The sequence below is a fragment of the Lampris incognitus genome, chromosome 4, assembly GCF_029633865.1.
Source record: "Lampris incognitus isolate fLamInc1 chromosome 4, fLamInc1.hap2, whole genome shotgun sequence".
NCBI classification, from domain to species: Eukaryota; Metazoa; Chordata; class Actinopteri; order Lampriformes; family Lampridae; genus Lampris; species Lampris incognitus.
Window position 1 is genome coordinate 22,692,925 of NC_079214.1, and position 25,254 is coordinate 22,718,178.

Sequence of the window (25,254 nt, forward strand, 5' to 3'; positions counted from 1 at the left end):
TGATGATTTGACTCTGTCGAAGGCAGTGAAAATAGCATTCCAGGTGGAGTCTGCCGCTGGATTAGCATCTCAATTAGCATGTTCCCCACTATCCATGCTGGCAACACAGACTGTACAGCCCGCCTCGACTCCACCCGAACCCGAGGTGAGCAACGCAGAGGTGAATTTTGCTGGGCGCCAGAGAGCGCCAACACGCACGGCATGTAGTAATTGCGGCTCTTCAAATCACCCCACCCGTAGCCCTACCTGCCCAGCCAAAGGACAGACATGTTCACGTTGCGGCAAGTTAAACCACTTTGCGAGGGTTTGTCGTTCCAACCCTGCTGCTTCCCCTCAAACGCAAAGTGTTTCCCGCCCACCGGCACCAACGACCATCCATTCAGTAAGCTCCCAGGCCCGGCCCTTCAAGTGGTGCACTGTGGATTGGACAGGGTGTGTTTGCCGCTCCTGCTAGACACAGGGGCTTCAAAGTCGTTACTGAACGTGTCCACAGTCCGACGGTTTTTTCCCCTGCGGCACATCACGACTGATGCGGAGGACCTGTACGGCTATGCCAATTCCAAGATTGGTATGGTGGGTACCGTAGACTTTTCAATTCGGTATGGGACCAAAGCCCTCACCTCATTCACTTTCCAGGTGTCCCATCATGGAGCTAACCTTATGGGTCTAGATTTGTTCTGTGACTTAGGGTTCTCTCTCATGGACAATGCTGGCTGTATCATCCTGGCTGTGGGCCTGTCATGACAGCAGCGCTGGCCTTCTCTGTTAAGCGGCCTGGGCTGCCTAACTGCTTTTAACCACCAGCCCCTCCTGAATCCTGAGGTGCGCGCAGTCATCCAGCCTCTGCGCTGCCTACCTCTTGCCCTGCGTGACGACATAACTGCTGAACTGGGGAAGCTGCTAGACGCAGGCATAATCGAGCGCGTGGATGCATTGCCCTGGATCTTCAACCTGGTCATCTACCTGGATGACATTGTGGTGCACGGCCCGACTGCAGCCGTCCATGATGAGCGCCTCACTAGGGTGTTCAATGTCATCGCCAGCCACAATCTCACGCTGAATGGCGAGAAGTGCACCTTCTCAGTACCCGCCATCGAGTTTGTGGGTTTCCGCCTGACTGCTGATGGCGTCAGCCCGCTCCTTTCTAATGTGGAGGCAATACAAGGCCTCCCTGAACCCACGTGCTCGACCCAGCTCGCTTCCTTCCTGGGTATGACGGCCTATTACTTGCGCTTCCTGCCTCAGTATTCTTCAACCACAACCCCACTACGGGAACTCCTAAAAAAGGATGCGGCCTGGACATGGACCCCGGTCTGCTCTGTAGCTGTGCGCCAACTTAAGGAACAGCTTACATCTCCCCCGGTGCTGGCACATTTTGACATTAGCAGCCCCACTATAGTCACCTGTGACGCCTCCAACACAGCAGTGGGTGCTGTGCTGTCCAAGCTCCAGCACGACACTGAGCGCCCTGTTGCATTCGCCTCTCGCTCACTCACTGCGGCTGAACAGAAATACTCCGTGGGGGAGCGGGAGGCATTGGCATGTGTGTGGGCGTGTGAGCGTTGGCACATGTACCTGCATGGGAGGCACTTCACGCTGCAGACTGACCACCAGGCCCTTACGTCCCAACTAGCTTCGTCGGGGTCAGGACACAAACCGCTGCGGGTCCACCGCTGGTCCGAGAGGCTCCAACAGTGCGACTTCTCCCCTCAGTTCACCCCAGGTCGGGATAATGTAGAGGCGGACCTTCTTTCCAGAGCTAGCCCTGGCCCCGCACCAGACTCAGGCCCAGACCTAACGGAGCCAGACCTCATTCAGATGTTGCACGCCCCACTCCAAGCTGCAGTTTGTCTCCAGGACCTCCAGCTTGCCTCGGAGGCGGACCCCCTCCTCTCCCAACTTCATCCGGGAGGGCTGGCCCCTGACGGTCCCTGAGGAGCTGGTACCGTACAGAAGGGTCAGGGAGGAGCTGTCCTGTTGGCATGATGTCTGCGTGGCTCGGGGGCTCTGCACAGTGGTCCCTGTCGGCCTGCGGGCACGTATCCTGGCCATGGCCCACGAAGGTAATTTGGGCATTGTGAAGGTGAAGCAGCGTTGCAGGAGCCTTGTGTGGTGGCCGGGCATTGACAGGGACATCGAGGCCATAGTAAAAGACTGCACAGCCTGCCTTGTCAGTGGGAAGACTGGCCCGCCGGCCCCACCCCCACAACATCCAGTACACTGGCCTGCCACTGCCTGGGAGCACATCCAGGTGGATATCTGTGGGGAGCTCCACGGTGTCCCGCATAGTCAGCGCTTCCTTGTGGTGGCATACGACCTCCACTCTAAGTGGCCGGAAGTGATCGCTGCGGGTTCGGTCACGACCCAGGTGGTCACTGCCTTCCTCGCCTCTCTGTTCGTCAGATGGGGGATCCCTAACAGAATCACTACGGATAACGGCCCGCATTTTATCTCAGCTGAGTTTGCAGCTTTCCTGGCAGACAAAGGGATCAACCACATTCGCACTGCCTTTTACCACCCAGAAGCCAATGAAGGGGTGTGGAAAGGTTCAACCAAACACTAAAAAACAGCAACAGGGCACATCTGGCTGACGGTCTACCTTTCTCAGCTGCTTTACTTCACACCATGCTGCACTACCGGGCGACACCACACTCAACCACAGGCAGCTCACCAGCCCACCTCATGATAGGCCGGGAGCTCCAACTTCCTCTGGATCGCCTGCGAGCACAGTTGGCTACCGCACCTGCATCGGTAACGCCGGTCCAGCACAGCAGCAGGGTCGCTGGCCGTCAACGTCAGATGAAACAGCAGTTTGACAGGAGGTGTAAAGTGCGTGCGCCACAGTTCACAGTTCTGGACTGGGTCCGGGTCCGTCGGCCGCACCGGGGTCACAAATTGCTCTCCTGGTCGGCACCACTGCAGGTCACCAGTCAGCTAGGTGCAGCGACATTCCGCCTCTCTGATGGGTCACGGTGGCATGCCAGCCGACTTCACAAGGTAACTCCACCTAACACCACACACCCCAATGCCTCGGAGAACTGGGGTTCAATGGCGGCAGACTGTGACTTTCCCATAGCACAGCCAGAACCCGCAGAGGGACACCCAGCTGAGGGTGGGGGCCCCGCAACTGATCATGAGGCCCGGCCAGCTCGAGCTCGGGCTCCACCAGGCTATCTGAAAGACTATGTTACGGACTTCTAACGTTTAGGTTAGTTAGAGTGTGGCCTGTCACGTGGCAGAATAATCCACATGGCTACACTGGTAACTGGTAGTCCACCCAGTTTACCTAGTTGTGATACAGATCATTCATGTTCACTGTTCTGGTGATTTCTGTAGAGGGGGGGAGAAAATGTTGTGTATAAGTCACAACAGTGTGACTGTAGTCTAGGACACTGCAGCTTTTTAAGTTTTACAACAGCCGGTTTACGGCAGTCGGTTTACGGCAGTAACACAAGACGTGGTTGATACTACCCTGTACATGTATATAATGTTTACTGTGGCAGCAATAAACACAGTTTGATTCAAAGTCGTGGTCCGAGTTTTGCTGGACACAACAATACTCTTGTTAAAGCTGCCCACATCTGGCTCACCCAGACAGACTCTTGCCAGGCATCAATGGTTCGGATTCTGCTGGCTGATATGTCAAAAGATTTTGACCTTGTTGACCATGCAAAACTCGTGAAGCACTTCGTTACACTCTATGCCCACAGCTCCTTACCTGCCTCCAAAGCTATACAACCGCAAGAAGAGAGAGTTGTGGCTAATGTAGCACAAGGAGAGATATTACATCAGGGGTTCCACAAGGAGGCGTCGCTTCACCCTACCTGTTCCCGTTACATATGTCCACCAGCTCAGTCCTGTTTCAACATAGACTTAATATTTGGTATGCTGATGGTAGAGGGCTGTCCCGTATCATTATACTCTTGGATATAGGGAATGACATTAATGGAAAGTGAAGCAAGGCAGCTTGAGGAATGGGCTGCAGCAAAAAAATATGCTTCTCAACAGCAAGAAGTGAATGGAGCTGGCCAAGGACCCTCCCCATCTGCCCCTCTAATCCTCAGTGGACAGGTTGTTCCTGTTGTAACAAGTACAAAATACCTGGATTTCTACCTGGACTATCGGCTTAGTGGGGACGTTCAGAAGATCCGTTTGACATCTATAACCCACTGACCAGGCCATGTCTAGAGTATGGGAGCGTACTGCTTGTGAGCTATACAGAGACACAACAAGCCACCATGGACAGAGTTCAGGAAAGGGCTGTCAAAATAATGACTAGGTACAGGGGCATCCCTTTGCATCTTCCTGATCTACAGACACGAAGAGAACAGGCTACTGTTGGGCTGCTCAAGGACATGCATGCACCAGCCTAACCATCTTTTTCACAACCTTCTCCTTCCTAGTAAGTGAGAAAGGTCTGGCCCGCTTCTTCGCAAAAACAATCAGCTGTCACTGTTAAAAACAAGAACAAATAGACCGACAAACTCCACCATCTCATATGGCACCAGGCTTTATAATAATCAATAATTTTGAGAATTTATACTGTATTGATAGTGCTGGATTTTTAACCATGTACTTTTTTGATCATATATATGTTGTCTTTTATTTCAAACTGTACCTTCAGCAAATTTCAATCATTGTATCGCAAGTCAGAATGATTGAACTCAAAATTATTGTTCTGCTTAGGTTATTTCCAACATGTACGTGTTTTTCGCTCCACCAGTTGGTGTAACCTGACCAAAAAATTTCAACAAAGATATATATAGGGACTGGAGAGTTTCTCCAACCATGGTAAGGATACCGGTTAGTATTATGTTACATGACCCCATGGTCCAGATGGGTAAAATAATTATTCATAAAGGGAAAAAAGTCAGATTACAGCTTTTAAATTGCTTGAATGACTTTTGCGGCACCGCCGGTGTTTCCCCTATTCATACAAACAGCTTCTATCCGAAAGATTTCTGGATGGCGGTTGCTCACAAGACATGACAGTGCCTTCCTGTTACATTACACCCCCCTCATACTTATGATATCTTATGTTTTATTGTAGACGACGGCACCTTCAACTATAACACAGCTGATGACTTCATCCCCTACACAGACTGAAAGTAGCTCTCTTGTTTGAAAGTTGGTCCAATTTCCAGACATTTTAAATATGCAAACAAATCTACCGCTTCTGACAAATGCCTGCCATGATTAAGTCATGGATGCATTCTTTCTGATCACTTAAAAGTGTCTTATGTAAGATTGCTGGAACCCTCTGCGTTCTTGACCTGGCAATCTTATGGCTTTTGTGTAAACTATTGTCATGTCAGAACATTTCCAAAAGTGTTAAGAGGTCCTCAGCTGGCAAATTGCCACTACAACTTTATCGGAATATCTACTCCGGCTCATGTTAACACAAGTGCTTGGCATGGAAAATTGCCAGACGACTTGTGATTTAGGCTACATGGGTGAAAGGGGTTATAGACTGACCATTAGCTGGAAGAATAGAAGTCTTGGATAACATCCTTTCTGTGCTGCAAGAAATTAATCAACATAATTTTTATGTAAACAGCATATGAATGATCCAAGTAAATCTCAGATGAAGGCAACAACTTCTCAATTAACTGTCATAGCTTCTCTCATCCCAATTTATCAAACTCTGAAACCAGTGCCCTGGACCTGAACACCCACCTTGCCGAGGAAAAAAAAAAAGAAAAAAAAAGCTTTAACAAAAATAAAAATTAACATTAACAAAAATAAAAAAATAGCTTTAACCCCACTTCATTTTTTGCTTACAAACAGAAGTTAAATTTAAAAAGGAAAAGTACAAAACCCTTTTCATTTAAAACTGACACCTGTTTATTCATTTTTTTGAGCAAATCAATTTTATGGCACTAAAAACGGTGGCTTCTGATAAGCCCAGTCTTAGACTGTTTGTGGTAGATTTCAATATTCCTTATGTTTAAGCAGTCCTGGGCTTAAGTCAACAAAATTGTCGGGCAAATTGTTTGGGGGGAGAGGCTATAAATAGTGCAGCTAGATTAGACATTATGGTCTACTTTCAAGCTACAGCAAATAACCAAAATTCTATCATGTTGATTTTGTAGCTCGGAGGCATAAAAATATAGAAATCCAGTGGTCTATTGTGTCAGTCATTTTCACAGTAGTCTATAAATGCGGTAAATGCTTAAAGCAACCCCGAGTAACTTTTTGGATTACAGCAATGTCTTTTATGTCAATGTTGCAAAGAGAACAGAGGGGCTTTTCTTTCTTAGCAAAAGGGGAAAAAAAGGTTGTTTTTTTTCATTTTTCTTTTTTCCATCTTTCGTTTCTTTACATATATGTAAGACAAACAAAGTAAAACGTTTAATAATTATAATGTGTGCTGTAAAGCAATTCCTACATTTTGTACTTGGTGGCATCACAAAAACAAGGTTTCTATGGGTCTGAATGGCAATTGCGTTATTCTCCCACAGCCATCACACTATGCGACCAAAATAAATCTAATGATACTTTTAAGCAAAAATAAGTTGCCAAGTGCCACTTTAAAGGTTTAAATTTACGAAAACATACCAGACATGCTCAATGGGATTTTCAAATATCGAAGGCCTGAAGAATCAAGGAATTTCTACAGCTCATGAAGTATTGACCATATCACACAAGTGCAAATGAATTTCAATGTGAGGATGCACAAGTCCTCAAATATTCTTGTAAAAATACTCAGGGAGATGAAGAGTTATTCTAACTCCAATCTATAAAAAAGCGGATAAAAAAAACATTTTTTTCTTACTTCTCTGCTTATTTTCAAGAACTTAATCTGGGACAGACTGTATTGCCTTAGTTCCACTTTCTCAGAAAATAAAAAATAGGTTGTGGGTTACATTTTAATGGTTGTGTCAAAATTTAGGAGCACTTTCCTTTGATAAACCAAGAGTAAAACGCGTTACAAAGAAGCGGGAAACCTTATGCAAAATGAAAAACAGGAAGTTTCCCATATTTCTTTTAGAAACCGCACAGGTCAATTGCAACAAAATATCATTCACAGCAATACAACACCATCATGGATTGATGTTACAACCCAAACAGGGACAGTTGTTTTCTAAAGTGAAAAGACAAAAAAAAAAAACCGCTAAAAAAAAACTACCCTCAAACACTAACAATCAAAACTACCCCCCCATTTACATTTTGCCTAAACAGCTTAAAGTGTCTCTGTTATTTCAGTGACATGAGCGGGGTGCCGTGCTTGCTTATAAGGTATACACAGCATATGTTTGCTTTTTAGCATGGTGGCAAAAAAACAAAAAACAAGACTATACCATCTGTTTGGCAGCAAAGATTTCATCTGTAATTCTCCTTTAAAATGCTGAGTAATTAATTGGTGTCTTGAGCATTTGTCTGCTATTCACCAATGCAATGCACCACTTCACTATTCAACTTCCTTAACTATTGCCCATTTCCATTTTTCATTAAAGGGAACGGCTAAAAGGACTGTTTGATGATGTCAAACAAACAAGTGATCAAGCCATACCCTTGGTTGAGGGATACCAGTACTCATATTGAATACCCAAATTCCATTAATCACATAAACACTAATTTCTTTTCGGTTAGTTCACATCTACTGTAGCTTTTTTCATTAAGTGAGACACCGTTGTGGCACTGGTTTACATTATAAGCCATGCAAGTGCGTAGTTGTGTGAGACCATTATTAACAACTTATCTGGCTGGCCTTGTCCTAATTCCTTAAATCTTAATTTGTGGACTGAGAAGAGGACCCAACTAGATGAAATTGGCATATGTTTAAATGTCCAAAATTAAAACCTTTCTTTTGTCTGGCAAATCTGGCGAGATGTCACTCTTTGGGACTGTTATTGCATGAGATGCTAAAGAACTGGTGTTGAGTTTCATGCTAGGGCCAGGAGGGCCTGTGCCTTAACATGGCTCACTAGTCAAATAAAGACAGCAACGCAGCTTTTTCCGACTGCCTCGGGGAGAACAAATCTCACATGACACTCACATGAAAAGGATGTTGCATTCCTTATTGAGACATTATCATTAATATCCAGCAACAGTTGTATATGGCTGAATACTGGCACCTGACTGAAACATCCAAGTCAAACCTCATTCATCCAGGAATGGACCAGTGGCACACAGACACTTTGTCTGCTAACCAGACAGGAGGAAATTTAGACTGTTGCATAGCACACAGGTGAGAAGAAATGGGGTCTAGTTATCCCATCTGGAGGAGAGGACAGAAGCAAGTTAGCACTAAGAGAGGCAGCCCTACTCTCTAAATATTTAATGAGTTTCCGCACAGTTGGCCTTTTCCAACCACTGCCTTTGCAAAACAGTGGACATTATGTTTCCTTTCTGGCCATCACATATGCGCCTATAGCTCCAAAATGCTTGTAAAAAACAGCATATCAGAACAAACATGACTTACGTGTAAAACTACTAGCTATGGGAATATTATGGGAACATTAACGGGTTGCTATCAGGAACGGTTCAAAATTCTATTGTCCTTTGTGATGTGTTACCACCCATTTCCTCTCATGCACAGAAAAAAATAGCTCTTCCCTTCATTTCATTTTTCTGATGCAGTCATTTCATCCTCCCTAGATTCCTGTCATAAGAGGAGTTGGAAAAAAAATTGAGCCAAGGCTGAAGATGAATCAGTAGTGCCTTGACTAATTTTTGATGACATGCAGAAATTCTCAAGGGAATTGGCAGTAAGGGAAGTCCATTCGAGGAGCATCCGTTCTCATTTTATCTTTATATATACAATCTTCGTGACTTGGTGTGAATGGCAGATTTATAGTAAATATCTGTGGACCTGGAAAAAATAAATCTAAATTTTGGCTCCAACACAATTCATTAAAGCAAAAACGTCCACAAGGGATTTTAAGGGGAAATAATTGCCAGGGATATATCTAAGATGCCCCCCCCTAAAATAAATAAATAAATAAATAGATAGATAGATATTAAAAACAATTACATATAAATGTAATAATTCATTCTTAGCATTAGTTTCTGACTGTTCCATGGCACACATGCTGTGAAGATTGACTGCGATTCATCTGGTCCAGACATCTGTCGATGTCTTATTCCGACAATGGAAAGCAAAAAAGGGACTCAAGTCCTTTTGCTATACATGCCACAACTACAACATACAAGGCATTGTTTACAATACAGGATTACATGTAAAAATGTCAAGCTGACATGTAGTGCTCTCTAAATAATAAACAGTATTTCTTTTTAAGTGGAAAAAAAACTAAGATCCAGCTCCAGGAGCACATTTTAAAGTATTAAAACAAACACACACAGAGTTGAAATGGCAGTTCTGCAAGGCCATCTACAGTCATCTTGCAACACAGACAGTATAACACAAAGACCTTCACATAAGAATGAAAATGAGAGAGGCAGTGATATCATCACAGCCGCTCAGAATCGGGATGAAGACGTGCAGTGATTTTGTTGAGAGCAAGATAGCACAAAACTGGCACTGTGCATGACTGGTTATGTGGGGGTGGGAAAAAAAAACTAACAAAAACAACTCCTCCTGTATTTTGTGTCTCGCTATCAACAGGAAAGTCATCTCCTGGGATTAGAAAGGAAACTAGCAGTAGAACCTTTTTCTGGGCATCTGGGGACGGCCTTTATTGCCCATTTTAGATTGCACCCTGACCATCTTCATTTATCATTATTTTTATTTATTTATTTTTAAATGTTCCCCTTTTTTCTCCCCAATTGTATCACGCCATTACCCCACTCTTTCGAGCCATCCCGGTCGCTGCCTCCACCCCCTCTGCCGAGCTGGGGAGGGCTGCAGACTACCACATGCCTCCTCTGATACATGTGGAGTCGCCAGCTGCTTCTTTTCACCTGACAGTGAGGAGTTTCGCCAGGGGGACGTAGCGCGTGGGAGGATCACGCTATTCCCTCCAGTTCCCCCTCCTCCCTGAACAGGCGCCCTGACCGACCAGAGGAGGCACTAGTGCAGCGACCAGGACACATACCTACATCTGGCTTCCCACCCGCAGACGCAGCGAATTGTGTCTGCAGGGATGCCCGACCAAGCTGGAGGTCACACGGGGATTCAAACCGCCGATCCCCGTGTTGGTAGGCAATGGAATAGACCGCTATGCTACATGGACACCCATTTATCATCATCTTTGGCTGAGATATCGCTACCCACACGTGTGCTTTAATCTTTAGGAGTGTGTACATAAAACTTGTTCCTATGGGTTAATATGAACATCAGTGACTTAAGTGAAATAATCACTTGTTGTGAAAATGAGGCAATCTTTTAATCCATCTATCAAAACAGTCAAATCCCTGTCATACAGTGACAGGAAAAAAAGCTAATCTTGTTCATGACCTTACCTGTACTTCCCAATGTTTTGTAAAACCGGTACTCCAAATGCAGCTGTGGTGCTCTTGATTTGACTGGCTCCTATAAGATGGCAAAATACAAAACGGGTACTTTATAGAAACTTCTGGAAATTGCAGGAATATGCAATTTTGATCATTCTCATGATAAAAAAAAAAAATCAAGTTAAACTGCCATAAGCAACACATTAAACATAGATTCCGCTCGACATCGAAATCATAGGGGTAAAAGCACTGTAACAAAACACAATAGCTATACACCGATCAGCCAATATATTAAAATACTACTACTACTACTACTATTACTTTCGGCTGCTCCTGTTAACAGTCACCACAGCAGATCATCCGTTTCCATTTCTTCCTGTCCTCTACATCTTCCTCCATCACACCAGCCACCTGCATGTCCTCCCTCACCACATCCATAAACCTCCTCTTTGGCCTTCCTCTTTTCCTCTTCCCTGACAGCTCCATATTCAGCATCCGTCTCCCGATATACCCAGCATCTCTCCTCCACACATGTCCAAGCCATATCAATCTTACCTCTCTTGCTTTGTCTCCAAACCGTCCAACCTGAGTGGTCCCTCTAATATAATCGTTCCTAATCCTGTCCTTTTTCATCACTCCCAATGCAAATCTTAGCATCTTCAACTCACCCGCCTAATATTGTAGCCACCAAAACAGTTCTGATCCATTGAGGTATGGACTCCATAAGACCTCTGAAGATGTCCTCTGGTCTCTTGCACCAAGACATACAGTGGTGCTTGAAAACTTTGTGAACCCTTTAGAATTTTCTATATTTCTGCATAAATATGACCTAAAACATCATCAGATTTTCACACAAGTCCTAAAAGTAGATAACGAGAACCCAATTAAACAAATGACACAAAAATATTATACTTGGTCATTTATTCATTGAGGAAATTGATCCAATATTACATACTGTCAGTGGCAAAAGTATGTGAACCTCTAGGATTAGCAGTTAATTTGAAGGTGAAATTAGGGTCAGGTGTTTTCTATCAATGGGATGACAATCAGGTGTGACTGGGCGCCCTGTTTTATTTAAAGAACAGTGATCTATCAATGTCTGATCTTCACAACACGTTTGTGGAAGTGTATCATGGCAAGAACAAAGGAGATTTCTGATGACCTCAGAAAAAGCATTGTTGATGCTCATCAGGCTGGAAAAGGTTACAAAACCAACTCTAAAGAGTCTGGACTCCACCAATCCACAGTTAGACAGATTGTGTACAAATGGAGGAAATTCAAGACCATTGTTACCCTCCCCAGGAGTGGTCGACCAGCAAAGATCACTCCAAGAGTAAGGCGTGTAACAGTCAGCCAGGTCACAAAGGAACCCAGGGTAATGTCTAAGCAACTAAAGGCCTCTCTCACATTGGCTAATGTTAATGTTCATGAGTCCACCATCAGGAGAACACTGAACAACAATGGTGTGCATGGCAGGGTTGCAAGGAGAAAGCCACTGCTCTCCAAAAAGAACCCGTCTGCAGTTTGCTAAAGATCACATGAACAAGCCAGAAGGCTATTGGAAAAATGTTTTGTGGACGGATGAGACCAAAATATAATTTTTGGTTTAAATGAGAAGCCTTATGTTTGAAGCAAGGAAAACACTGCATTACAGCATAAGAACTTTATCCCATCTGTGAAACATGGTGGTGGTAGTATCATGGTTTGGGCCTGTTTTGCTGCATCTGGGCCAGAATGGCTTGCCATCATTGATGGAACAATGAATTCTGAATTATACCAGCGAATTCTTAAGGAAAATATCAGGACATCTGTCGGTGAACTGAATCTCAAGAGAACATGAGTCATGCAGCAGGACAACGACCCTAAGCACACAAGTCGTTCTACCAAAGAATGGTTAAAGAAGAATAAAGTTAATGTTTTGGAATGGCCAAGTCAAAGTCCTGACCTTAATCCAATCGAAATGTTGTGGAAGGACCTGAAGCGAGCAGTTCATGTGAGGAAACCCACCAACATCCCAGAGTTGAAGCTGTTCTGTACGGAGGAATGGGCTAAAATTCCTCCAAGCCAATGTGCAGGACTGATCAACAGTTACCAGAAACATTTAGTTGCAGTTATTGCCGCACAAGGGGTATGTAATATTGGATAATTTTCCTCAATAAATAAATAAATGACCAAGTATAATATTTTTGTCTCATTTGTTTAATTGGGTAATGGATAGATAATGGATGGATGTTTAATTGGGTTCTTGTTATCTACTTTTAGGACTTGTGTGAAAATCTGATGATGTTTTAGGTCATATTTATGCAGAAATATAGAAAATTCTAAAGGGTTCACAAACTTTCAAGCACCACTGTAGCAGCAGATCCTTTATGTCCTGTAATCTGCAAGGTGAGGCCCTCCATGGATCAGACTCGTTTTTCCAGCACATCCCACAGATACTCGATCAGATTGAGATCTGGAGAATTTGGAGGGCAGGGCAACATCTTGAACACTACATCATGTTCCTCAAACCATTCCCAAACAATTTTCGCAGTGTGGCAGGGCACATCCTGCTGAAAGAGGCCACTGCCATCATGTAACACCGATGGCATGAAGGGGTGTACCTGGTCTGCAACAATGTTTAGGTAGGTGATGCGTGTCGAAGTAACATCCACATGAATGCCTGGATCCAAGATTTCCCAGCAGAACACTGCTCAGAGCATCACACCGCTTCCACCGGCTTGCCTTCTTCCCATAGTGCATCCTGGTGCCATCTCCTCCCCTGGTAAACAACGCACACGCACCCAGCTGTCCACATGATGTAAAAGAAAATGTGATTCATCAGACCAGGCCACCTTCTACCACTGCTCCATGGTCCTGTTCTGACGCTCACATGCCTATTGTATGTGCTTTAGACAGTAGACAGGGGGTCATCATGGAAACTCTGACCAGTCTGCGGCTACACAGCCCCATACACAGCAAGCTGCAATGCACTGTGTATTCTGACACCTGTCTATCATAGCCAACATTAACTTTTTCAGCAATTTGAGCTACAGTTGCTCTTCTGTGGGATCGGACCAGACAGGCTACTCTTCGCTCCCCATGCACATCAATGAGCGTTGGGCACCCATGCGCCTGTTGTCCTTCCTTTGACCACTTTTGATAGCTACTGACCACCGCATACTGGGAACACCCCAGAAGACCTACTGTTTTGGAGATGTTCTGACCCAGTCATTTAGTTATCACAATTTGACCTTTGTCGAAGTCACTCAGGTCCTTATGCATGCCCATTTTTCCTGCTTCCAACACATCAACTTCAAGAACTGACTGTTCAATTCCTGCCTAATATATCACACCCCTTGACAGGTGCCAATATAACAAGATAATCAATGTTATTCATGTACCTGTCAATGGTTTTAATGTTTTGGCTGATCAGTTTAACACACACACACACACACACACACACACACACACACACACACACACACACACACACACACACACACACACACACACAAAGCAGTGCCACGTTTCCATAACATTTTGTAAAGAACATTTTCAGCATATTCGCTGCATTGATAATTTCAAGTTTGATAATCATTTTCTGGTACAATGCTTAAAAACTAATCTGGGAATATTCAAAATTAGCAATTCTGTTGTATTTAGAAAAGCCTACAACTGTAAAAACAATTGGCTTGAACTTTGCTTTTGGTGGCATGATTCCTGTTCAAAACTGCCGGAAAGAATCCAAAATTTGTCATGCCTAACTCCCATGGGCTGATCTAAAATTGCCTTGAAAACTTGGCCTTTGTGGAATATTACTTATATGTTTAACATGAGACTGTAGGACAGATTCTAGTTCTCAAAAACTCTCATTTAAAACCACTTGAAGGTTCTGTACCACACAGTGGTTCTCAAATCCAGTGAACAGTACTGTAACCCTCCCCCAATCAATCTAGAAAAGTACAACTTAATTAAATAGTGAAGTAGATGTAAAATAACAATATAGTAGAATGACATACAGAACCCCAGAACCCATTTTTTATTCTGCCAGGTAGTTAGTTCATTATGTTCACCTGCAGTGCCAGGCCTAAAAACTTCCTTATTAGACAGGTGGAATACTTGGCAGAGTAGAAAACCAATAGTACTGCTGGCCCAGAGGACCAGAGTTGAGAACCTCTGCTCTGAGGAAGCAGCTGAAAACTATTATTTGGTTAATTCTTTTCTTAAATTCCAACTTTCGTGTGCTTCATGCTTTGATGTGTAAAACTCCTCGGGGCGCCATCATGAGGCCATGACTCATTTCCAGTCCAAAGATAAAAAAAAAAACCCAACCCCTAGCCCAGCATCAAAACGCACATTTACCTCCAACACCAGAACAGTACTGCTGAGCAACCTTTTCAAAACGTACGTTCATAAATTTTGTACACCTACACCAGGGGTGGCCAACCATGTGCCATGGACAACCAGGGGTATGCAGGTTTTCATTCCAGCTGGACTCCACACCAGGTGATTTCACTGATTAGCAACCCTTCAACCAAAGAGGAAGAATGTACCAATGAAATTACCTGGTGTGGAATCGGGTTGGAATGAAAACCTGCATACACATGGCTCTCCATGGCACATGGTTAGCCACCGCTGACCTACACCTTAGGCAGCTTCTCAAACCTCAATGTTGTATTGGTGTACAAGTGGACATAATGATGGTGGTCATACATTGGAGCAGTAATAACTATTTTACAGCAAATCTCTCCTCACAAGTAGTGTACTGTGGGATTGGTAGTATGACTGCAACAACCAAAGTTGATATTCAACCACTTTATTCGTCCACCAGAAAATAAACTGTGCACTTACCAATTTAATAGCTACATACTCATTGGTGTACAGATTTTTACCTGAAAAAAAGAAAAAAGTACATTTTAGATTTAGAAAAAAAAAATACCCCACTACTTTTCCTTGGAATTCTTAATTTCTTGGGTAATATTTATCTCCTCAATCTTTGAAGGAAGTCCTACTCACAGCCATTTTAGATATTCACATTGAAACATATATTGTACTTATTATATTTGTTCTATGACAGCAGTGACCTTAACTTGTCAAATTGGAGTAGATTGAGGAGAGTCCTACTGACACCAATGGTCTGTTTATTCTGACTTTAGTGATTCCTTACCCACAGGTTCATTGGGAAGGTGATTAGTACATGTTTATTAAAGAATCAGCAACCTGTCAGCATACTGCCAGAATTTCCATGTATGAGAAATCTGATCACACTTTATTCAAACCCTCTAATTGCTTCCTTTGTCTATGCTACGGTAAAGTTTAAAAAAGACTGTCTTTTCTACATATCTTAAGTGGGAAATTGTGTTAATATTTGTTTTCCTTTACAGCTGGCCTCATCAAATGAAATATTCTATAACTAAAATACTGATGACCTTATATGTAGCTTTTTTTAACAGTTATGGAATTACATTTTTGTTGCATCAAACTTGCAACCGAGGATTTATACACAGCTTACCAAGTTTCAGCTCGCCAAAGTTGCCACAGCCAATTTTCTTGCCCACACGAAAATTTGGTCCCACCATAAGAACCCCAGAGGAGCTGGAAGAACCGGAGGGCCGTGAAGAATGTCCGCTGCGGTTTCCTTGTGAAACTTTGGTGCTCCTTGTAGGTCGTTCACCATACTTGTCTCTTTGCTGATCCATTGTGTGAACAGGCTGGCGGATGCCTGGGGAGATCTATACGAAGGCCCCGTGGGCTGGGCACCACCACCAGCCCTTGTCACTGGCAGCACAAGGATGGTGCAGTCGAAGTCATGGGACAAAGGCTCGCACTGATAGATGGTAGTCCTTCTCTGCTGTCTCCACCCTGGCACCTCTAAAACTTGTTGCACAGGCTGGGCTTTGGCCTAGACATTGGGCTAGCACAGGAGAGAAAAGGTGGAGGACAAACAGTCAACACAATGATAAATTTGTCACAAGTTGAAAATCTGATATGACATGAAGATGTCCTTAACTGCCGACATAGCTCACTATCTAAACATTCCCTTCAGGGTTGAGGAGGCTTCCTTGTAGGGTTGTTTTCCTGATGTATACAATTTTTACATGGAGTGGAACCGTTTCAAAAGTAATGGTTCATCAGTATCTGCTACTGTCAAACTGAATTGTTTTGTGTATTTGGTGAAAAACAAAAAAAAATTTTTTTTTTTTGCTTATTATTGGTTAAGCGTTACAAAGTCATTGTTTTTGGTGACAATAGGCTCAACTTAAGTGGCAATCCTGAAGATTCTGGTGGCATTCTTTTTTTGACAGGATTAGTTTCTAAACCACTAACTAGTTTGCCTGCCACAAAACTGGAACACAGAGTTTGTTCGGCCTATGATCTCTGGTGGACCAACCGCTGCTGGGTGATGTATAACACCTTTGTGATGCTTGGGATTTTTGCCAAGATTGTCGCCACCGTCACACATTTGTATTTCTCCGTATTACTACAAATGCAAACGCTTCCATCAATGGTCGATAGGCTGAATCGTCATTGTGTCACCTTGTTTGGCAAAAGAAGGTAACTTAAACATTTAATTAAGTGAGAATCTTTGACATTGTTACTTTAATATAAGTTGTAAAGTGCATCACCACACCTGGCAACTCTGAATAAGTACAGTATAGCGCCATATAATTACTGTAAGGAAAGAAGGCCCACAGCGCTTAAAGCTCAAATCTACGATTTCTCTTCATTAATAAATTGTTATTTTATCCATCTGGACCATGGAATTAAGTAACTGGCAGCCTAACCATGACTGGAGATACTCTCCAATCTTTGCATAACCCTGCTGAAATTTGTGGGCTGGGTTGCACCAACTGGTACAGCAGCAAACATGTACTCGCTGGAAACAACTCCAGCAAGATATAAAAATATTGCAACATGATGCTGATGTAGAGAGCCTTCTGTTGGACAGACAATATTACTGTAGAGCACTTAAGGCTGGGAAATATATCTATATTAAATCAATATTTTGATATAAGCCTAGATATCATCTGGGATTTTGGACATCGTAATATGACATAAGTGTTGTCTTTTCCTGGTTTTGAAGGCTGCATTACAGTAAAGAGATGCAATTGTCCGAACTTATAAGACTGTTTTAGTTGTTATATTACTTGTCTCTACCTGTTTAGACATCATAGCCACATTACTAATGAGTGTTGATCAAAAATGTCATTGTGTAAATATTTTGCAAGACCACCAAAAAAGTAATCTCTACAATATCGTCAAAATATCGATAGAGGTATTCGGTCAAATATATTGTAATATTCGATTCTGTCCATACTGTCCAACCCTAAGAGCAGTGTTGCAATATATACTGCTCAAAAAAATAAAGGGAACACCTAAAAACACAATATAGACCTCGATGAATGAAATATTTCAGCTGAAAATCTTTATTTATTAGACAGAGGAATGTGTTTAGAGCAAAATAACCTAAGAATGATCAATGGAAATCAAAATCATTAGCCCATTAAGGTCTGGATTCAGACTCATACTCAAAATCAAAGTGGAAAATGAGAACATAGGCTGATCCAACTTCTGTGGAAATTCTTCAAGACGATTCAAAATGAGGCTCAGTAGTGTGTGTGGCCTCCACGTGCCTGTATGCACTCCCTACAACGTCTGGGCATGCTCCTGATGAGACGACGGATGGTCTCCTGAGGGATCTCCTCCCAGACCTGGATCAGGGCATCGGTCAACTCCTGGACAGTCTGTGGTGCGACATCACGTTGGCGGATGGTACGAGACATGATGTCCCAGAGGTGCTCGATTGGATTCAGGTCTGGGGAACGTGCAGGCCGGTCCATAGCATCAATGCCCTCGACATACAGGAACTGCTGACACACTCTGGCCACATGAGGACGAGCATTGTCATGCATGAGCAGGAACCCAGGGCCCACTGCACCAGCATATGGTCTGACAATGGGTCTGAGGATCTCATCCCGGTACCTAATGGCAGTCATGGTACCTCTGGCTAGCACGTAGAGGTCTGTGCGGCCCTCCAAGGATATGCCTCCCCAGACCATCACCGACTCACCGCCAAACCGGTCATGCTGGAAGATGTTGCAGGCAGCAGAACGTTCTCCACAGCGTCTCCAGACTCTCTCACGTCTGTCACATGTGTTCAGTGTGAACTTGCTCTCATCTGTGAAGAGCACAGGGCGCCAATGGCGAATCTGCCAACCAAGATGTTCTCTGGCAAAGGTCAATCGGGCTGCACGGTGTTGGGCTGTGAGCACAGGCCCCAATTGTGGACGTCGGGCCCTCATACCATCCTCATGCATTCTGTTTCTCACTGCTTGAGCAGAAACCTGCACATTAGTGGCCTGTTGAAGGTCGTTTTGTAGGGCTCCGGCAGTGCTCCTCCTGTTCCTCCTTGCACAAAGGACCAGATAGCGATCCTGCTGCGGGGTTGTTGTCCTCCTGCGGTCCCCTCCACGTCTCCTGGTGTACTGGCCTGTCTCCTGGTACCTCCTCCATGCTCTGGACACTGTGCTGGGAGACACATCAAATCTTCTTGCCACAGCACGCATTGATGTGCCATCCTGGATGAGCTGCACTACCTGAGCAACTTCTGTAGGTTGCAGATACCGCCTCATGCCACCTCTAGTGGTGAGGGCACTAGCAAAATGAAAAACTAACCAAAGATCGGCCAGAAAAGATGAGGACAGGCAAATGGTCTGTGGCCACCACCTGCAAATCCATTCCTTTTATAGGGGTTGTCTTGCAAATTGTCTAATTTCCACCTGGTGGAAATTAGACAATTTACCAACAGGTGAAATTGAGTCACAAATCAGTGTTGCTTCCTAACTGGACAGGTTGATATCTCAAAAGTGTGATTGACTTGGAGCTACATTGCATTGCTTATGTGTTCCCTTTATTTTTTTGAGCAGTGTAGTTTGATTAAGTTTGTAATACATTAGACAGCTTGTGTTAAATTTGACCCAAGGATACCTTTTTTACAAGGGTTTACTGGTGTCAGAAATGGTGAGCTCACCATTTACTGGCTGCCTTATATTTGTTATTGGTGAGCCGAGAGCACACAAGCAACAACAGGTGCCACACCTTGTTTGTAGCCTGAGAGAATCAATTGCAACAGGTCCACTTCTCACTGCCTCCTACACTGAACTATATTTGAACATTGCTCTACTCAAATGTTGATTCTCTGTCCAACAAAATCATCACATCATCATCATTATGTTTAAAATATGACTTAATGGAAAAAAACAATCACAGATTTAAGGTCTATGATGCTGAAATAAGATGCAGTCCAATTAACCTGATAATTCATTTAGGTTGTGGTCTTGTTTCAATTATTTTGAACCCTTTGTGTTAAAATTGTGTTAGAAATGGAAATTACAAATTGCAAAATATTCTTGATTATTACTTTAGACATTTTTGGAGCCCTATGAGAGGTTTACACAAATAGATAGGCTATAGGCCTGATAAACCAAGCAGCTTTAGCTTCACTAACTGCTTCGCTTAACTAGCTGACCACCAGTTTCCTTTGGCAACACTAATGTCAGTGAGTGCTATTGATACCAAAATATCATTAGGTATCTTATTCTAATAGTTCATTTTTGACTATGGTCTCAGATAGAACTTCTTAATTCCAAGGTCATGACAAATCATTTTCTCTCTGGTCCTGCACTGAAGGGAGTCATACGTCATCCAGTTGACAAAGTTAATCACATGTGGGAGAGAAATCGCTATCATTATTTACAGGTAGACCATGCAAAAAAACAACAGGATTAGCTCACTGTGACAGTGCTGCTATGCCGAAGAGATAGCAATCAAGTCAGAGAGATAGCAAACGACATCAACCAGTCTGTATTTCGTGATTAATCTTAAATTATGATTTCTCATTCTGAAGGCATCGTTTCAGATTTAGCACTACCTACAACTATAGCCTAGCCGAGAATGTCTGTTGAGATTATATAAAGTATTACATAAATGTATGTCTTCCATAAAGCTCATAGCAGCCCAGCTTGGCGAACTCTGCTTTTACTTCAAACAGTTTTACATGTGTATGCCCCTCCTACGCTGAAACGAGTTGTGCAAATACTTGAGGACTGTCATTGTAACACAGAATAGTAGTTTTTGTGTCATTACTCTAGTTACAGAGAATGCCCAATGGCATTCATTTGTTAGAAGTATTTATAATAAACCTGAGGTACCATCAAATTGGCAAGACTAATACTGATGCTTAAATCACAAGATCCTGAAGTAGGATAAAAAATAAGGACCATTATAAAGTTCACAATTTTTCATGAAAACTATTGTTAAAACATGAAACATTCTTAAAGCCAAACTGGAGTTAGCCAGACAGCCATAATTATGCTTTAGCCATAAATAAAATCACTAGTCTTCATTAGGATTGGGTATCCTTTAAATTTTATCGATTCCGGTTCCGATTCTGCTTAGCGATTCCGGTTCTTATCAATTCCAAGTTTTGATTCCAATACGGTAAAAAAAAGAGGCCACCTGTTTAAATAACAAAAATATCTTTATTTCTTTAAGCATTAACTGAACATTAACAATGTAAATACATATAAACACCTCAACCAAGGAAAATACTGGTGTCCAAACAACACAGTCATATTTGTAGATAATTAGTAGTGGAAAATGCTCTAATCTCTCGTATATTCCACCTGACAACAACACAGTGGAAAGCAGTAACGGTTGAACCATTTGTGGATAATAACATTTTGAGCTTTTTGTTGCTTGTAACATGTATGTATGCATGACTATCCAACAGATAAATCGACAGTTTTTCTTCAGAAAGATCAGTATATCAGCCTTTTCAGGTAGTATGCAGAATCTTTCTGGACAAACAAGTGTCTCCAGCAGTGGAGAAACCCCTCTCACGGGGCTGAGGAGGCCTGGACGCACAAATATGAAAATGCTACCTCTGATAGCAAAGGATATGTGGTTCTGTTGTTCCACCACCAGGCAGCATGGTCATCAGATGTCACTGTTGGTGGCATCTCTTTGTACATCTGCAGCTCTCTTTCAGTCTGGTGCTGGATGGACGTGGTGCTGTTTGATAATAATATCTTCATCTTCAGGTCATCTTCAACAGCAAAAAGCTCCTCCAGCAGAGACATTATAGCCCTCTTGCAGGGAGGTGGCTGCTCCTCCTCTTCGTAACTCGCCTCAATATCTCTTTGTTGTCGTTTCTCCTCTGAATGCACTGTTACACCATCTTCTCCATGGGCATGCTCTGTTGGCTGCTCAGACTCAGTCAGCTTTCCTATCATCAACTTTTCCTTGACCTGGTCCCAGACAGTGCTGTCCTCCACCTTGTGCTTGAAACATGGGTCTAGAGCAGTGGCCTCTTCAAGGAAGTGTCTGATGTCATCTCCCCGGTACCGCTTGGAGAGGTTTTGCCAGACAGCCAAACATTGTGTCCATCTCTTCTACAGTGAAGTGCTTCTCCAGGTTCTGAAGAATTGGAAGGACCTGGCTGCATGTGGGGCTCTTTTCGGATGAAACAGATGAATGTGGATGTAAATAACACTCATCAGATGGTTGAACTCCTCTGCCTTTCGGAAATCTTCATACATGAATCGAGCAAGTTGGTCCCTCTCAGACGCTGGTCAAAGGTGGCTGCTTGGATTGCAGGATACTGCTCAAGGAATCGTTCCAGCATCATGTAGAGGGAATTCCAATGAGTTTGAACATCCAGGAATAGGGAGTGTTGAGACAAATCTATGAAACAAAGAAATTACACATGGACTTAAAATTGATAATGCATAGGAAATTAGATTAATTTTTTACTTTAATTTTAACAGTTATTGTCCGATTCTATGTGTATTTAAATGAGTTTTAAATAAATTAAAATAAATTTTGGTGCTTTGTGACAGACAATAGTTATCTCATCACTATGAGATCCAGTTTTTATGTGTTTAAATGTGTTTTAAATGAATTAAAATGAATTGCTGTTGCTTTGTGATGGACAATAATGTTATCAATATGAGATCCAGTTTTTATTTGGTGTAGTTAGTTACATAGTAAGACATGAGATGTATGTTATGTTACTTGCATTGTGTTAACAAATGTATTTTTTCCTGTAAAATGTACATAATAGTTCAGTTTAAATGAGCTGTCCTATAAAAAGGTCAAATGAAGTGAACTGAGGGATGCTTACTTAGGACTTGTTGCTTCTCCCAGAGCACAGACTTTGCCATGGATGCCCGCTTCATCCAGACGACAACATCCCTGATCTTGGTGGTCCATTTTGCTACTGATGCCAGAGAGTAGACACTTTGTGCAGCAAGATTTAGTGTGTGGGCAAAACAACCCAGCTTTATGAATTGTAGCCTTTTTATTGCCACATCCGTTTGTGGCATTGTCAACAGTGACAGCCACTATTTTATCCAATATGCCAAATTCTTGCAAGATGTTACTAATTTCCACCACTGGTCCTGTTTGTGACGTATAGACTGCCTTTGTTTTGAGTACTTTTTGTCTCATCTTTCCCTCAGTGAAATAGTGTGCTGTCACTGTAAGATAATGATCTTGGGAAATGCTTGTCCAGCTGTCGCTGATTAAGGCAACTTTGCTAACATCACTGAGCTCAGATATAATGTTGGACTTTTCCATCTTGTACCATGCAGGAATCAGTTGACTGCTCAAACTATGGCTGGAGGGAGTTTATTTTGAATTTAGGCCCTGGTCATCTCCCTGCAAATAAAAATTGAACATGACAGTAACTGTTACTGCACAAGTAACCTACCATCATCAAACTTTTTGTCCAACTTTTTCTTTTTTTTTAAAACCTCTCTTACCTAAATGAAGGGGATTCGACAACTGAGAACGGGTGTAGCCCTTTCACCACACAAGCCGTTACCGCTCTGTGGCACTCCTCAATTTTCTTTTTGGTCATACTTCCTTTTATTGCCAAAGAGAATGGTGTCTCATGGCTTGCTGTCTTCCCTGGCTCTACTGAAGGTGCTTGCGACGTGCTGGCACTGTCTGAGTCTGACACACTCGCAGTCGAAGACTGCGAACACTGTACATTCTTTCAAACCGATACCGTGCTGCCTTAAGTGTTTGGTCAGATTTGAGGTGCAACCTGCCTTGCAGCTAATAAACCTCCCACATTTACTGCACTTAGCCTAACTGTTGCTTTCTTTGGCAAAGTACAGCCACACTTTGGACTGTTTACCGCGGTTCATCTTTCAAACTGCTGGTCAAATATGCTAACCGTTAGCTCGTATCAAAACAAATGGACACAGACACGCAGGTGCAGCTGCGTTGATGCGTAAGGTAGACAGGTCCTGCCACATATATATAAAAGCTGCCAGGTCCTTGCAGACATATGTAGCCGTTGTTTGCAATAATAAAGACTTATATCTCTTTTAGGAACCAATAAGCAGAACCGAAATGAAACTTTTTTTAATGGGTACCCAGTACCCGGCATTTTTACTTGGTTCCAATTTGGAACAAAGTTTTGGTTCCCAACCGTAGTCTTCATGTGGCTTTTCCAATTTTTCATCTTTCCCAACAGCGAGGTGCTCAAATTTAGCAAGCCCCAGACAGATTTAAATCCAACACAGATTAGGCAAATGACCAAATTTGGTAATTAACTAAAATTCATGGAATTCCGCCTAAATTACAGTTTGAAAAAAAAATAACAGGGTTGTAAAAGTCTTGAGTATGGAAAGGCTGCCGCTGTTGCTGAAAAGTTATTTGTGTGTGGGCTTTTGAGTGACTCATGCTCAGTATTGCCTGCACAGATTCGGCATCAAAGACATCTAGCTTGCTCTCAAGGGCAATTGTGCAGGGTTATTATTACATAAAACCAAGAGCAGAACATTGTGACTACAAAACTGACAGATTGAAGCTCAGACCAGCGGCATAGAGTGACGCTTCATTCTGTGCCAATAATAGTAATTTCTGGGCTAGTCTAACCAGGGAGACAAGTGCTTGTAAAAATCAACACAGCTGGGTGTTTTCTAAATTGAAGCTAGTGATTGAGCCAATCGTACCTGTTCAAGAAAAAGGGCACATTATTAAAACCAGCTGCAAAACGGGGTGACTGGATGATTGAGGATAACAATTTGATAGCTGCACTCAATGACTCAAAGCCGGTTTTGATGGACAGGCTTTCTAGCTACTTCAACATTTTTAGAATTGGAACAAATTAACATTTTCTATGCTTTCAGTCATTTCATTTCCTATAAATATCAGGATTTCTCACACAAGGCTAATACTTAAGATACCAACCCCCTGTAAGTAAATCAACCGCCCCATATTATTTTTTGGGGGGGGGGGGGCAGATTTATTTTAGGTGCTGTGATGCAGTAAGCTGGCACTTAAATATAGTGTTCCTACTCAATGTTTTTTCGAAAAAGATTTTAAGCACTAGTTTATCCTGACCCCACCCACTGACCAAAAAAAAAAAAGCCATGTAGAGTAAGAGGACAGTGATGTTGGTGTGGGTTAGACTGAAGGTGGCAGTGTTTTAGTAGAACACCTCACCCCCGCGTCTCACAAGTCTACCCAGAATGATAAGATTTAGATTTTTCTTAAACATATATTCTGTTAATCCCTGTGGGGAAATCCATCCTCTGCATTTTACTCATTCTAGCCGAGTAACTAGGAGCAGTGGGGCAGTCGCCGCGCAGCGCAACGCAGCGCAGCGCCTGGGGAAGCTGGCAAACAACATGGCATATAACTTTTCTACTCTACTCACATTTTATTGGTCTAATGAGCAGGACTCCACGTGTATCACCTATACCACATAGTGTCTATTATGCCAATATTAAGTAGGCAATCCAGAGAGGATTGAATGTAATATGCATTTCCCCCCCAGACATAAGAAAACCTGCAGTGTGATTCGTCTCTTTTGTAAAATGTATTGTACATGGGGGCATC

The 25,254-nt window shown here is 43.0% G+C and overlaps 1 protein-coding gene across 1 annotated transcript in view; it reads right to left on the reverse strand.

The window, feature by feature from the left end:
- Positions 1-25,254, reverse strand: part of csnk1g1 (casein kinase 1, gamma 1) — a 67,155-nt gene that overhangs the window by 35,908 nt on the left and 5,993 nt on the right. Inside the window, exons 2-4 of the mRNA XM_056278121.1 lie at positions 15,851-16,252; positions 15,190-15,230; positions 10,366-10,435 (exon numbers count right to left, since the gene is read on the reverse strand). Of these exons, the coding sequence (XP_056134096.1) occupies positions 10,366-10,435; positions 15,190-15,230; positions 15,851-16,037 (298 nt within the window). The 5' untranslated portion in view covers positions 16,038-16,252. The remainder of the gene's footprint in view (positions 1-10,365; positions 10,436-15,189; positions 15,231-15,850; positions 16,253-25,254) is intronic.